General features: G+C 38.6%; 1 protein-coding gene across 2 annotated transcripts in view; it reads left to right on the top strand.

The window, feature by feature from the left end:
• nlgn3a (neuroligin 3a) overlaps window positions 1–13,022 on the top strand; it is a 191,293-nt gene extending 178,271 nt beyond the window's left edge. For both annotated transcript variants that reach the window (XM_028459402.1, XM_028459400.1), the window contains one exon: window positions 10,360–13,022. In XM_028459402.1, coding sequence (XP_028315203.1) covers window positions 10,360–11,212 — 853 coding nt within the window. In that variant the 3' untranslated portion in view covers window positions 11,213–13,022. The remainder of the gene's footprint in view (window positions 1–10,359) is intronic.
• The last annotated feature ends 887 nt before the right edge of the window (window positions 13,023–13,909 follow it).

Genomic DNA, 13,909 nt, shown 5'->3' with positions numbered 1-13,909 from the left:
TACTTGAAACCCATTCTCAGAAAGAACCGGTTTTTGATTCCTGTCCCTATTGATCACTTTGATGAGAGCAGTTTCTGTGCTGTGATGAGAATGAAAGCCTGACTGAAATTTATTAAATATTTTCTTGAATGATAAGAATTGACTCTGTTGGTTGAAGACCACCTTCTCAATGATCTTGGCCATGAATGGAAGGTTGCTGATTGGTCTATAGTTAGCCAGTATAGAGGCATCCACATTATCTCCGTCCCCCTCCAAGGTGTTTTCTGTGTGTTTGGTTTTCTCTTAGTTTTGAATGAAGCCACCACATCTATGACATTACAGACTTTTGTATTAAACTCATCCAAGAGATAATCAACTGTCTCAGCACTCACGGTTGGTGTCATCACTATGGCTTCCATAAACTGTGCACATGTGTTGTCATTTATGTACTTTTTCTTAAAACACACAGAAGTAGGGGGGACAGATGTTACAGTCTATAAATAAAAAAAGAGACAGAAATGATCAGATAGATTCTCTTACATCAACAGCAGAGATATCAACACCTTTAGAGATAATCTGATCCAAAGTGTGACCTTGAGTGTGTGTCGGACCAGTCGCATGTTAAAGCATAGAGTTCTTTGGCAGTATTGTCCATGTTATTGTCTACATGAATATTAAAGTCACCTGTTATTATTAAAAAGTTGTATTCAGTGCAAACAGCTGACAGCAGTTCAGCAAACTCATCCATGAATTCTCCAGAATATTTTAGGAGTATAAACAACTCAAACAGAACTCTTGAATCACCCTTCAATAAGAACGACATATATTCAAAGGAGATCAAATCACCAAATGTTTTTTTTTTTTTTGCACTGAATTATTGATTTAAAGATTCAATTACATTTTCAATTCATCTTTTTTATATAGTGCAAATTACAGCAAAGTAATCTCAGTGCACTTAAAAAAATATGAAGTCCATAGTAAGATGGAACACTTACTATGGACTTTACTTATTGAAATAAATAAAGTCTTGTGGTGCACTTTCATTGAGAATAGTATTACTGATACCATCATTTAACCATGTTTCATTAAGAAGTAAAAAGTCCAAGTGATGTGTCAAAATATCATCATTAATAAACAGTGATTTGTTAACAAGAGATCTAACATTAAGAAGAGCTCATTTTAAAAACTTTACTGGAGACACTGGGGGACTCTTTGGATGACATGTGATAGTAGTCAAATTATTATCTCTATTAAGCTTTTTGTTTCTCCTTAACAATTTTGCCTGTGTTACCTGTTCCCACAGGAATTAAAGAAGCTGCATTAACTCCATAAGGCCCTGACAATTTATGGTTGTTCCTTCGAATAGAGGTATTGCAGTCCGGACCCTCTAAGTTGAACACAGCTGGCTGTTTGGATCTTGCTCTTATCAGCCTGAGGAGAAGAGTGATCCTGGGTCTAAAATCTTTGAGGAGGGATGGGTGGTGCTGATTGGTTCTTTAGGGGAGGGAAGATGGGACCATGGTGGGGTAAAGGGTGGGGTGTCAGTCTTGTGCCAGCAAGAACCAGCTTGTTCATCTGGGCAGTTTAAATCCAGGAAGGCAGGGGTAGGAGAGAAGCTGGATGAGGTGGAAGTAGGTGAATTTTGGGGTGAAGCAGGTTAGTTCTGAGATGTGGGAGCCGGGTTGACCTCTTCATTTTGGGAATTTTGATTTTGATTTCTTGATGAGAGCTCATCGACGCCATGTTATTTCCTTGTTATTTTGGTGCATATTGTCCTTTGTCTTTATCAAGACTGATAGCAGTGTGACTGGTGAAGAAAAATAAGTTAGATGTGAAAAGTTTCACTCCAGCCTTGTTTAGATACAGTCCATCTGCTCTAAAAAGATGACGATGTTCCCTAAAAATCTGAACATTTTCTATAAAATTTTGTGAAAGGGCAGCACAAGCCGAAGACAAAAATGTATTCAGAGAGTAAATCCTTGAGAGTTTCAGATCTCCTTCGCAAATTGGAGATATCGGGCCACTCTTTATGCTGCAAACAGCTCACAGTTTTTAGCAGATGACTCCTACTTTAACACCTCAGACTCCTCCTTGGCCAAATCATTTAATCTGAAAATGTTCAGATGCCACAATATACAAGATTTTGTCAGCCAGGCCTGATACTGTGTCATTAGGTAAGCAGATCACTTTCACATTGCTGCTGAACATCTTCTGAGCATCGTTACCAGAAACGTCTTCCACTATCAGTGTGTGAGGTCGGCACTTTGGCTTACCATGTAGGTTTTGTTTTCCTGAAGCGCTTTCAGTCCTCACAGTTCCAGAAGGTTGTGTGTTGCCCTCATTAGAACAGGATCCTAACTCATTCAGCAGTGGGGCAAATCGATTGTCCAGTCCTACATGAAACTGGGTTTGTGATTTGGTGATACTCCTGCCTTTAACAGATGTCCACTTTTGTGTCCGGGCAGACAAGGTAGTTGAAGTCGAGGCTGTGGTCTGAGAAGGGAGTGCAGGCTAGTCTCTCTCATTACTTAGGGTGCTTTGCTCAGCCAGTTAGCCCATGAAGTGGATGTCTTTCTCAGGCTTAGCGCCGAGATTATTTGAAGCTCGCACCTGGTGGCTTATCAACGGGAACAGGATCCCCCCTAGTTCTGATAGCCTCTCCACTGTTTTGAAACAGCGGCATAGTCGTTTCATTCCCATATCCACAGTGTCCACAACCACTATGTTTACTTGTATTCCTCACACTGTAGTCTCCAGTTCAGTAATCTGTTCATGTTTACTAAATAATTTCCTGTGTGTGCTCAGCTCTGTGTTATTGTCTTAGGGTCGTACTATTTAACACCTGATTGTTACAATGGTTGGAATGGAAATGATTCAAAACCTACTCAGTTCAAGTGTAGCGTGTCAGCTTGATGCCAGGCTGTCCACCACCGTGGGTGTTTAGGCTTATTCTATTGCAACAGCGTGCTTTGGATACAGACTGTTTCAATTCACACACCACTATAGGTTTTATTGGTGTTTACAAGACATACAATTATCATGCATTACTTCTTTCCTAAGTAACAATACATTGAGATGCTTTCTTAAGTAACAATAAATTGAGGTGCTTTCTTAACTAATTGCAATGAGTCCCCACCACAAAAAAAAAGCCATTCTCAAAGTTTCCAAGTTTTTTTTGGTGGCCCTTGAGGTTGCATGTTTACTTATAGGTCAGTGGTCCCCAATCACTGGCCTGCAGGCAAATGTACGTATTTGTATAGCACATTTATACACAAGGCAATTCAACGCGCTTTACATGATTTAAATAGTATAGTAATAGTAACAGAAAACACAACAATAAAAACATAACATTTAACAGAGTTCAAAATTAACAATATAATGAGAAAACAATAATCTGCCTCAATCATAAGTGGAAAAAAGTTGTGCTGAGGTATTTTTTATTTCAATTTCCAATGTATGGCAGAAATTTCTACCTTATATCAACTTGACATGAATAAAAATTGGAAGTTAGTGAGGAGGCAAAATCCTTTTTACCAGAAATAAAACTCTAACAGAACCAGGCTTAGTGTCTTCTACCTCAACCTTTTGGGTTCATCGAATCCCAGCTAACAGAGAAGCTAACACAACGCGCTGATTAGAAATGATTATTGTGAGAAAAACTGGGGGTAAAACTTTAAATCCAAAGTGAATACATAGTGTAGGGCTTGAATGCACAATGTTGGGCTGTGAGGCTACAATTCTGTTGTCTCACTACCATCTTAAATAGTACGTTGAAGTACCATTTAAGTATATTTTCTATCATATATCAAAGCTAACAATTTCTCACTCGTTAGTGAAACCTTACAAGTTTAGTTTATGGCAACTTATTTAAAGTCTTTTGGCGCATGCACCCACTATTACTTAATTCCCGATGCTAGCTACATAGCAGCTTGGAAAATGTCTCCCTGCTCCAACAGTGCTGAGACACAGCAGTCTCAATACCAAGCCTTCTACAAAGGTGCATGATAACATTTCATCACCTCAGGAGGGTTTTTATCAGGAAGACATCCTAAAACTATTGAAATTGCACAGCTGCAGGATGGGTTTGGACTACAGGCAAGTGTGATTCCCAATATCAGGTCTATGTGGTTCAGTGTGGGCCAAATGCAGCTCAGTATCGACTAATTTAAAGGCCGAAGGTGTGACACCTCAAGAAACCTGAGAAGCATATTTTATTACCACTGATATTTTTCACTCATGTTAATTCAAACAGTGTCCTTTTCACCTTTAAATAGAATAGTGAGACACCATTATATGTTCCAGTCAAATCAAACTGTAACTCTTATATTCAAAGCTTTGCTAATGCAGATATTATCCCTATAAGATTTTTCAAATATATTTAATGCTGTTATTTCTGTTCCCATTGTTTACATAATAATATTTGTGGGTTTAAAAGTTAGTTAGTCATAGAGAACATCTAGCCCAGAATAAAATGTTGGTATGGCTGGTTGTTGTAGTTGTCGGAAAGCCATGCTAACGGCCATTTTGTGTTGTAAAATGTTATTACAAGAAGGACCATTTTCGATTTCAAAATTTGGCAAATCCTGTTTCAGGGTAAGATACCCATTTCTGTGTACTTTCCCCTAAACGTTTCACAATCTTTCCCTATTAACAAAACTTTATTAGCTATTAAACTTTTTGAAATTGTACCAAACATGCGAAACAAAAATAAAATGGAATTAATAGAGTCAACTACTGCTATTAATTTTACATTTGATATGCTTCAGATGATTTACAAACTCAGGATGGTTTATGCTGAAATCACAAGAGATTACATCACAAGCAGTGGCAGCTGGCCAATAGAGGGCGCTAGGGCGCAGCCCCACCACTTACCATGTTTGTTTGAGTGAGACATAAAAATAATAATGAATCAAAACTACTACGAAATAAATGTATATCTGTATTTAGATAATCAGAATAAATATTATATAGATAATAATAATGATGATGTGTGAAGTTGTTTTGTTCATCTGTGTCTGATTGGTGATGACGTGTTTCCTGTTTAGAGCGCAAAAATCTTTACCGTCCACTCTCGTTCAAAGTTTTGCATTCACAGTAACGCCTCTTCAATACAAGTGAATGCAATGTCTCTGGGCGCAGTTTACATGCGCCCCGACACTTTCTGCAACTGTGCAGAGTTGAATGCAGCCAGAACATTTACACAACACCCTCCGCCCGCCATGGGAGGGGCTGACGTCACAGCGGTCCGTCATAAAGTGGCTTTGACAGGTGAAACCGTGGAATGTTAAGGAGAAGCAAAAGAGAAATTAAATAATTCTGCTTTCCCTGCTTACCTGCTGACTCAGCATGGATAAAGACAGGTAGGACCCATTTAAAGCACTTTCAGAGAAGGCAAAGAAACATGAACAAACTACATTTGATGATTTCAAATCTTGAATATGTCCATATTTTGTAAACTAGGTCTTAAATTATATTTTTTCAGGTTTTAAATTATGTATATTCATTTACCACTTAATTTTTCACCCCCGTTTTTATTTAATTACTTGTTAAACTAACTAAAACTGGAAAAAAAAGGTAAAATCTGAAAAACTTCAAGAAGTATAATAACCCTGACACACACACACACTCTATTGTATATACCAGAGTTTCTCAAGTTGTGGTACATGTACCCCTACGGGTACACGATGGCACTACAGGGGGTACTTAAGAGAGACAAGGAAAATTAACAAATGAAAGCATTAAAAATATGGGGTTTTATAATGTTTATTTCTTTAGTTCAAAATGATAATACTACTAAATCTTACCAGCAATTCACAAAATGACAATAAAAACACCAAATAAGAGAAAAATATACTGAATGATAAAAAGAACAGACAACCAACAGCAAAATCTGCAAAATGACACCAAAAACACACACTAAGAGATTATAATACTTACTATTACACACAAAATGACAACAAAAACTAGGGATGTAACGATTAATCGTAAGGCAGTTAAAAATCGATTCATAGGTACCACGGTTCACATCGATGCTCTGAAAATTGAATCATAGTACTTTTTTTAAACAGCAGAGGGCGCTATATATTAATCCTTCCAGAAGCGGACGTGACGGGCGGAATCTGCTATTATTTTCTTTCTGGCCGCCATTTACTGTTAAACATGCTCATAAATGATTCTTTACTCCTTTAGCACCGAAAGAATATCTGTAATATTACGTGAATATCTGTAAAAGTCACGTTTTTCTATCAGCTCTGTCTGCTAGCATAGCTTCTCTTCTTCACTGGTGGAATAACTTTTTTTAAAGTCCAATTGTTAAGGCACAAAATACATTTTCAGTTGCACTTTTAAAAAGAAAAAGAACTATTATGTAGTTTTGAATTGTTTACTATAGAACCAGAATTTAAATTAATAGGTTTCTTCTTCATTTGTATTATTCCTTTATGCATTTCATTCAAGATTTATTTTTAGTTAAATTGCATCATTTTGCATAGTTTATCAAGGGATTCTTTTGACAATGAAAAATAAAAGGAAAATAGTATAGTATTTTCCCCAAAAAAATAAAGGAATATTTTTCAGTCATTTGTCAACATTCCCATTTTGTAAAATAAATCGTGAGAAAATCGTATCGTGAACCCAGTATCGTGAATCGAATCGTATCGGGAGTTGAGTGAATCGTTACATCCCTAACAAAAACAGATTGCTACAAATTACACAAACACAACAGAGAAACGTTAAAAATGACAGAAGAAACAGACTGAGATGGAATAATTTAAACAATACCAACCACACACAAAAACAAAATACACAAAATGAAACACACACATTGACACAGAAAACACACAAAATGATGATAGAAATGATACTGATTAGAACACTAACTGAAAAAACAAGGATCATTCTCCTGGTCCCACATCAGGAGCAAAATTACCATGAATGATAAAAACTATAGAAATAAATCTATTCATGAGGAACTAAATAGTGCTTCTTTCCACTTATTTAGAAAATTACATTCGTTAAAATGTATGTTATCACTCATTAATTCCATCATTATGATCTATAGTTGTTTTTTCATAGTATACAGAGCAGAATGTGGTAGTTGGACAAAAGGGGGTACATGGATTCAGAAATGAGAGAAAGGGAATACTTGAGCCAAAAAAGTTTGAGAACCACTGGTATATACTACTACTATATACTATATTTGTTCTTACTGGTTTATGGGTTAAATAACAATAAATGTGTTTAGTTTGAAAGCAGTTCTGTAAATGCAATTGTCCTTACTTATTTGTTCAAAACTACATAAAACCTGTTTTTGGTGTACATCTATTTTGGAGTTGTAGCCCCCCTGGAGAAAAATGCACCAGCCGCCACTGGTCACAAGCATGACACTGCTGGACCCTCAGCTACTTGTTTAATGGGAAAAATACCACAGAAATGTGTGATATGGTTTCAAAAGATTAGTTGTGAAACCTATTTTACCACCAACCAGTGAATCACATAGCTAGATATTTTGAACAGGATCGGGGCTGAAATTGACGTTTATCACACTTTCTAGACATTTATTCACCTGTTTTCCAGTGGAAGAATAGCTTGAAAATGTGTAATATTGTCCCCAAAAATGCATGTTAGGCCCAATTTAATATTATACCCAATCCCAATACATACATAGCCCCCCACACCATTTAATTACCAATGTTTAATATAGTTTCTTGTTATACAATTCTTTTGTGTGTGCGTGTAAAACTGGGACTAGCTAACAAAGACTGTGAGCTTTGCTTCTCAATTGCTGTTAGTCATTGGAATATAAAATATATAAATATTTCATTGTATTTTTATCCTCATATGCATACCAAGGGAGAACAATATAACTTCTCTCAAAAACCTTCCCAACTGAAAGCAGATACCATCTGCTTCACTCGTTAAGTATTTATCATAGGTTAACTGTTTAACCTAGTGTTGCAGAAATGTTAAAGGTGAACTACCTATACCTGCAGTTCTTGAACAGCATTCAAACAAATTGACACATACTGAAGATTGGAGCTCTGTTTAACTATGGATGTGGAAAATTGCTGATAGAACACTTAACATGAATCTGTCTACGCTGTGCCAAACATCATCCGTCTCTAAATTGGTGCACACAGATGAGGGTAACCCAACAATGCTGAGAGATCAGATCTGTTCTCTCGAAGGTTTGAACCCCAAATGGAACCCAAGCTTTAGCAGCAGTGCTAGAAATTGTTTTGGGGGAAAAAATGTACCTAGTTTGCTATTGACTTTGCAACAATTACCCAAGCATATGTGTTTGTAATTAGATAAGGCAGCCAGTTGTTCTCTAATGCTGCAAATCAAATTAACTAAAGATGCCACATTGACTTCTTTGTGTTCCCTAAATTATTCATCGTTACTTCGCTGTGAACCATCCAGTCACCATAGAATTTTTAAACTCCTCTGAATCAATGCTCCCTTGCTGCTTGCACACAGGGATTGTTTTGAAATGAGAAAGTACCTTTGCAATTTTTTTTTTTGCCATCACAATTCAGCAAATTGACCCTTCTGAGGAAAGTGTTTGAAGTGTTATGGAAATACAGAATTCCCATTAACTGAGACCAAATTGACCTACATCGTTGTCGTAAGTGCGAGTTTATATGTGTGTTTGTGTGTCGGGGGGGTATTTGTTGCATGTGAGTGCAGGCACATGACTGTCGTGAGAATTCATGAAGCCAGCAGGCTGCAGACAACCATGTCTTAGGCTGCATCATTGACATCCTGTTCTCTGGCATGTTGCGCATGGGGAGATCAATATGACCTTACCGCCAACACCGGCTCCTTTGAAATTTAATTACTGATATTCTGCTACAAAGCCATCATCATCTGGCTGTCAATATTCATTGGGAATCATTACGGGCCTAATAAAAGAGGCTATTTACGGGCTGCTCTCTCGACACTGGCCAGTCCAGGGATTCATCCCCAGCTATCTCAATTTGCTTTACCTCTCTTTCTGTCTTTCTCCCTCTGTATCTCTCTCACGTCTCCCAGAAGCGCTGACCTGAAAAAGAAAAACTGACAGCAGAGAAACGAAAAGAAGACAGAATTGAAAGGGATTTCTTTTGGCTTTTAATTTTCTGAGCAATTTTGGAGGCTTTTCTTTCTGTTTGTAGTTAAATAAGGAAGAAAAACACAATGTAGCCACCATATTCCCACTCATACATCGAAATGTGAAATTAACTTGCAAGTGACTTTGCAATCAGAGCCACAATGGGAGTTATTCACGTCATTTAGAAATAATGCTGCCACGGATTCTTGCTTCTACAACACAGTTACTGTGTTTTACAATCAACTCTTCACATTTTCCCACAAAATGTCATTTTATTAGGACCAAAAGCTGAACCAGAGGCCACCAAATGCCCACACTTAACATAGTGTGCGAACAAAGGCTTACGTGGTTGTTTGAGATTGCTATATGCTAATTTGTTCAATAAATCAATAGCTCCACTGTAATTGAAATGGTCTTTGATTTGAGGGGTGAAAACTAAGAAGTGGAACAGTGAACTCTGTAGAGAACAAGAGGTACTGCATCTTTAAAAAAAAAAAAAAAAAGTCTATGTCTCAGCCCCTTTTTTCATGCTCAGTCTCACACGCTCTCACATCCCTTTTGTCTTTTGCTTTGTGTCTCAGACTCACAAGCTTCCTCAAATCCATGCACACTGTGTGGGCTCCACAGTTCCCTTATTGTCTTGATTAATATGGTCCACTTTATATCAGTACACTGACTGCCAATGCACACTGTGCTGCCTTCCCAGAGCAATTAGCAGAGGGGCTCCACCAGCACTGGATTATCAACAACAAGATGCCTCCTGATGCTAGCCCTAAAGCTTGCTGACTTATTCATATGTGTTTACTTTTAAAGCCTTTGCCCTGATTTTAGTGGGTGGGATTCTTCAAAAGTGACAGAAGAGCAACATCTGGGAGAATGAGAGAAAGGGGTTGCAATAGACAAGCATATTTTTTTCCGAAAAGTGGTGACTAAAAAGGGATAAGGTCGAGGTCTTGCTTCAAGAAAAAAAAGATTTCAGTAGAGTGCTGTTTAAGTGTGCATGTTATACACAATGGCATATACAACTGCATCAATTATTGACTCTGGTTCTTGGTTTGGCTGTTGCTGTTGTGAATTTGAGCTATGAACAATCAATAAAGTCTCCATTAGCCAAACCTTTTTCTGACCTTAAAATTCAGACTGCTAGGTTTTCCTATTTTTGTGTGTGCATGTACATGTGTTTTTGTGTTTTTTTTCACCCCCAGCTGAAAGTTGAAACATGAAATAATAATTGTGCTGTGAGAATCTCATAAAACTATGCATTCTCTTTGTCCCCTTCTCCTTTGTAGAGATCCCAACAAGCCGGTGCCCCAAGACACCAAATTCATCCACACCAAGGCTAATCGCTTTGAAGAAGTGGCATGGTCCAAGTACAACCCCCAAGACCAGCTGTACCTACATATTGGCCTGAAGCCACGTGTACGCGACCACTACCGGGCCACCAAAGTGGCTTTCTGGAAGCATTTGGTGCCCCATCTGTATAACCTTCACGACATGTTCCACTACACATCCACAACTACCAAAGTGCCCCCACCCGAGACAACACAGAACACGTTATCTACGAAGAGGCCCAATGGGAAAAACTGGCCACTCAACACCAAGCGCCCCCCAATGTCCCCGGCCTATAACAGTGAAGACAAGGACTCCTGGGGCGATATAGAGGAGACAGGCCCACTGGTAGTGGAAAACCCTCGGGACTACTCGACAGAGCTCAGCGTCACTATTGCTGTGGGAGCTTCACTGCTTTTCCTCAATGTCCTGGCTTTTGCAGCCTTATATTACCGCAAGGATAAACGGCGGCAAGAGTCCGGCCATGGGCAGCCTAGCCCACAGAGGCAGACCACGTCCAATGACATTGGCCACCATGCGCCTGAAGAGGAGATCATGTCGCTGCAAATGAATCAGACGCACCACGAATGCGAGGGTAACAGCAATGAGGGAGCACTGCGGTTGGCCTCATTGCCTGACTACACACTTACTCTGCGGCGCTCACCAGATGACATCCCTCTAATGACCCCCAATACTATCACCATGATTCCCAACTCCCTGGTGGGAATGCCCAATCTGCACCCTTACAACACCTTCACGACTGGCTTCAATTCAACCGGACTGCCGCACTCCCACTCAACCACCCGCGTATAGCTTTAAGGAGGCAAGGGGCAGCCAGCACAGGCAGGGGAGAGGAAGGCAGCGGCAGGGTGGAGGAGGAGTAGGAGGATGAACGAGTAGGGGAGAGGATTGTGTTTTATAAATATCACAGGGAGGGGAGCTGTGAGGGGAAGGACAGGAGACGGCTTTAAACGTGAGCAGATTTAACTAGACTTTTACTACGAGGAGAGTTGCAGAGAGCTCTCTATGGATGTCAAGTTGTGCAGAGCTGCCAAAATCAAACTGCTTCTCTTCACCTTAATGATGGAGGGAGTCTTCCTGCAGTGTTTTTTTTTTCTAAAAAAAAAATAATCATTTTAAAAGCCTTTTTAAGCAAACTAAGGAGATATCAACAGTTTTTCTTGAATTCATAACAAAGACAAAGAGAAGTGCTTTTAATTTCCCATCCCCTCCCCCTGCGGGAGACACATCGAGAACAATGGCCTCTTCGTCAATATTTGGAAAATGTTTTTAATTGCTGCTTTGTTTTTTTTTTACGTTTCATGCCTTACAAAGCTTGTTTTCTCATCATTTCTATTCCCTGAGACGATTTTGTGTGCAGTGCGTTACAAGCAGATGAGACTCAAAGATGAGAGACTGAAACCAGGATGGGAATCGGAAGAATATGCAGATGTAGAGATTTTCAACATATTGTGGGCAACTTTTTTTGTTTCTGTTGCATACCAATATAACATCCACAAAAAGGGTGTGGGTTTTATTTTTCCAGCTCATTGAAATGATTTGTCAAGGACAGCTCTTGGATGAAGATGGGAAGGGAGCGATAAATACTATGTTACTGTGATTGTTTTGTCAAGAAAAAAGTGCTTCTTTTACAGCCAATTTATCTGTTAAGAGATCTGATATTATCGACACAAAGTGTGCAAGTACACATGCTGCTTGAGAGCACCTGTGAGTGTGTGTGTTTGTATGCATGAGATAATAATTTCTCATTGTGTGCGTGTTAGCGCCGTCACGAGCCTGAGATAAAGGATTGCCAGAACTTGCAAATGCAAGAAGTGTTTGTGAGTGTGTGTGTGTGTGTGTGTGTGTGTGTGTGTGTGTGTGTGTGTGTGACATAAGGAATGTGAGTGCACATCTGACAGTGTGCGTGTGCGTCCCTGTGCATTGGTTTTATTTTTTCTATTTTTTTTTTACTATTATTATTGTGTTGTTTCGCGGGGGTGAGGAGGGATGAGTACTTTCTCATGTTGTAGATTTGGATTTACCACCACATGTGTTTCTGCTGCGTCTCTGAGTGTCTGTACTTGCAAAATAGCACTTTTGTTACTTTTGAATTTATATATGTTTAATTTTGCTTAAAAATTACAAAATGAATATTATTTTATGTGTAAGAGAAAAAGAAAATAGCTAAAGACTCAACTGAACTAACGGACATGATTCCATTGGCAGACAGTGGCCTGTTTGCACTGAATAAACCTACTTCAGTGCATACTTGTATTTCTTTGAAATATATATATATATAAATATGGGCATACATACATATATGTATAGGGCTTCTATGGAGATACCCCTACTTTATAAAACCAATTTTTTTTTAAAAACCTATCCAATCTAAACAGTACCAAACACAAGTGATTTCTATGTATTGCTGTCTTCATTTGAAACCTACTAAACAAACACTACTATAGGTGTCCTCGTAAGAGCTCTATATGTATATTTATGTATAAAATATTTAATATTTATTTATGTATACCAGATGCATACATGCTGATTGTGCCATGTGCCAAATTAAAACTGGGGAAAAAATGAAAAAATATAAAGTTTCACAACATTTTCTTTCAGTCTTGTAATCAATCTTTTTTAATTTCTTTATCGAATGTTTTTACTTTGAATACGTTAAATAAGAAGTATCCCTGCAGCTCAAGCACCAGGACTTTCTCTACACCCCCCATCCTCATCCTCCTCTAGCCTTTTCTTTCGCTGAAACATTTCAGAAAAACACGCTAACAGCTCGGGGCCTAACTACGTGCACAGCTCCAGATTTTGATGTAATTCATGCAAAGTGCTGCAGCGATGGAAGATTGCGAAAATGATTACCTTGATATACTCACATTACATTCTATTAATTTTCTGTATGAAAACTAGATTTATTGAATCTATAAGAAACACTAAGGTGTTTCAATGAGTGTTAGCGTAGCACAGTTTGTTTCAAGCTTTACTGCATCTGATTTAGCCAGTGAACGCGGATGGGGGTACAGTACTTCATGCTTCAAAAACTCAAACATTCTAAAAAGGGTTCCATTGCAGCTTTCCTTGATATTTAATGATCGGAGACGCACTCGAGCATGATGAACCGTCTGGTAAGCTCATCACCAAACCTGCCACGAGCGGAAAGCAAGAAGGGGTTATCTTAGGGGAAGCTGCTCACAGACACATCCACATGAGTCATCTTGTTTTTGTTCATCCCTCCACAGACAGGATTCACCTCCTCATCAGGCATTGCTCTCAAATGAGTATCAGCTACTGAAAAAAAAACAAGCCGCTGGTTTCTACATGGAGCTTTAAACGCAAAGATTTTATAATGTGTATGTGCTGAGAAAAAAAAGGAGGCTACGCAAATAGTCAAACGTGTTTCTGTGGCAAGATCAGGCGCTCCATGTCTTCTGATGTTGAACAAATAAACTGATGACATTTGAGTGAGAAAACTAGACTTACTAACGTATGCACGCT

This window comes from Gouania willdenowi, chromosome 10 (assembly GCF_900634775.1).
Source record: "Gouania willdenowi chromosome 10, fGouWil2.1, whole genome shotgun sequence".
NCBI lineage: Eukaryota > Metazoa > Chordata > Actinopteri > Blenniiformes > Gobiesocidae > Gouania > Gouania willdenowi.
Note: the sequence above shows the minus strand (reverse complement) of the source record. Positions and strands in the feature narration are given on the sequence as shown.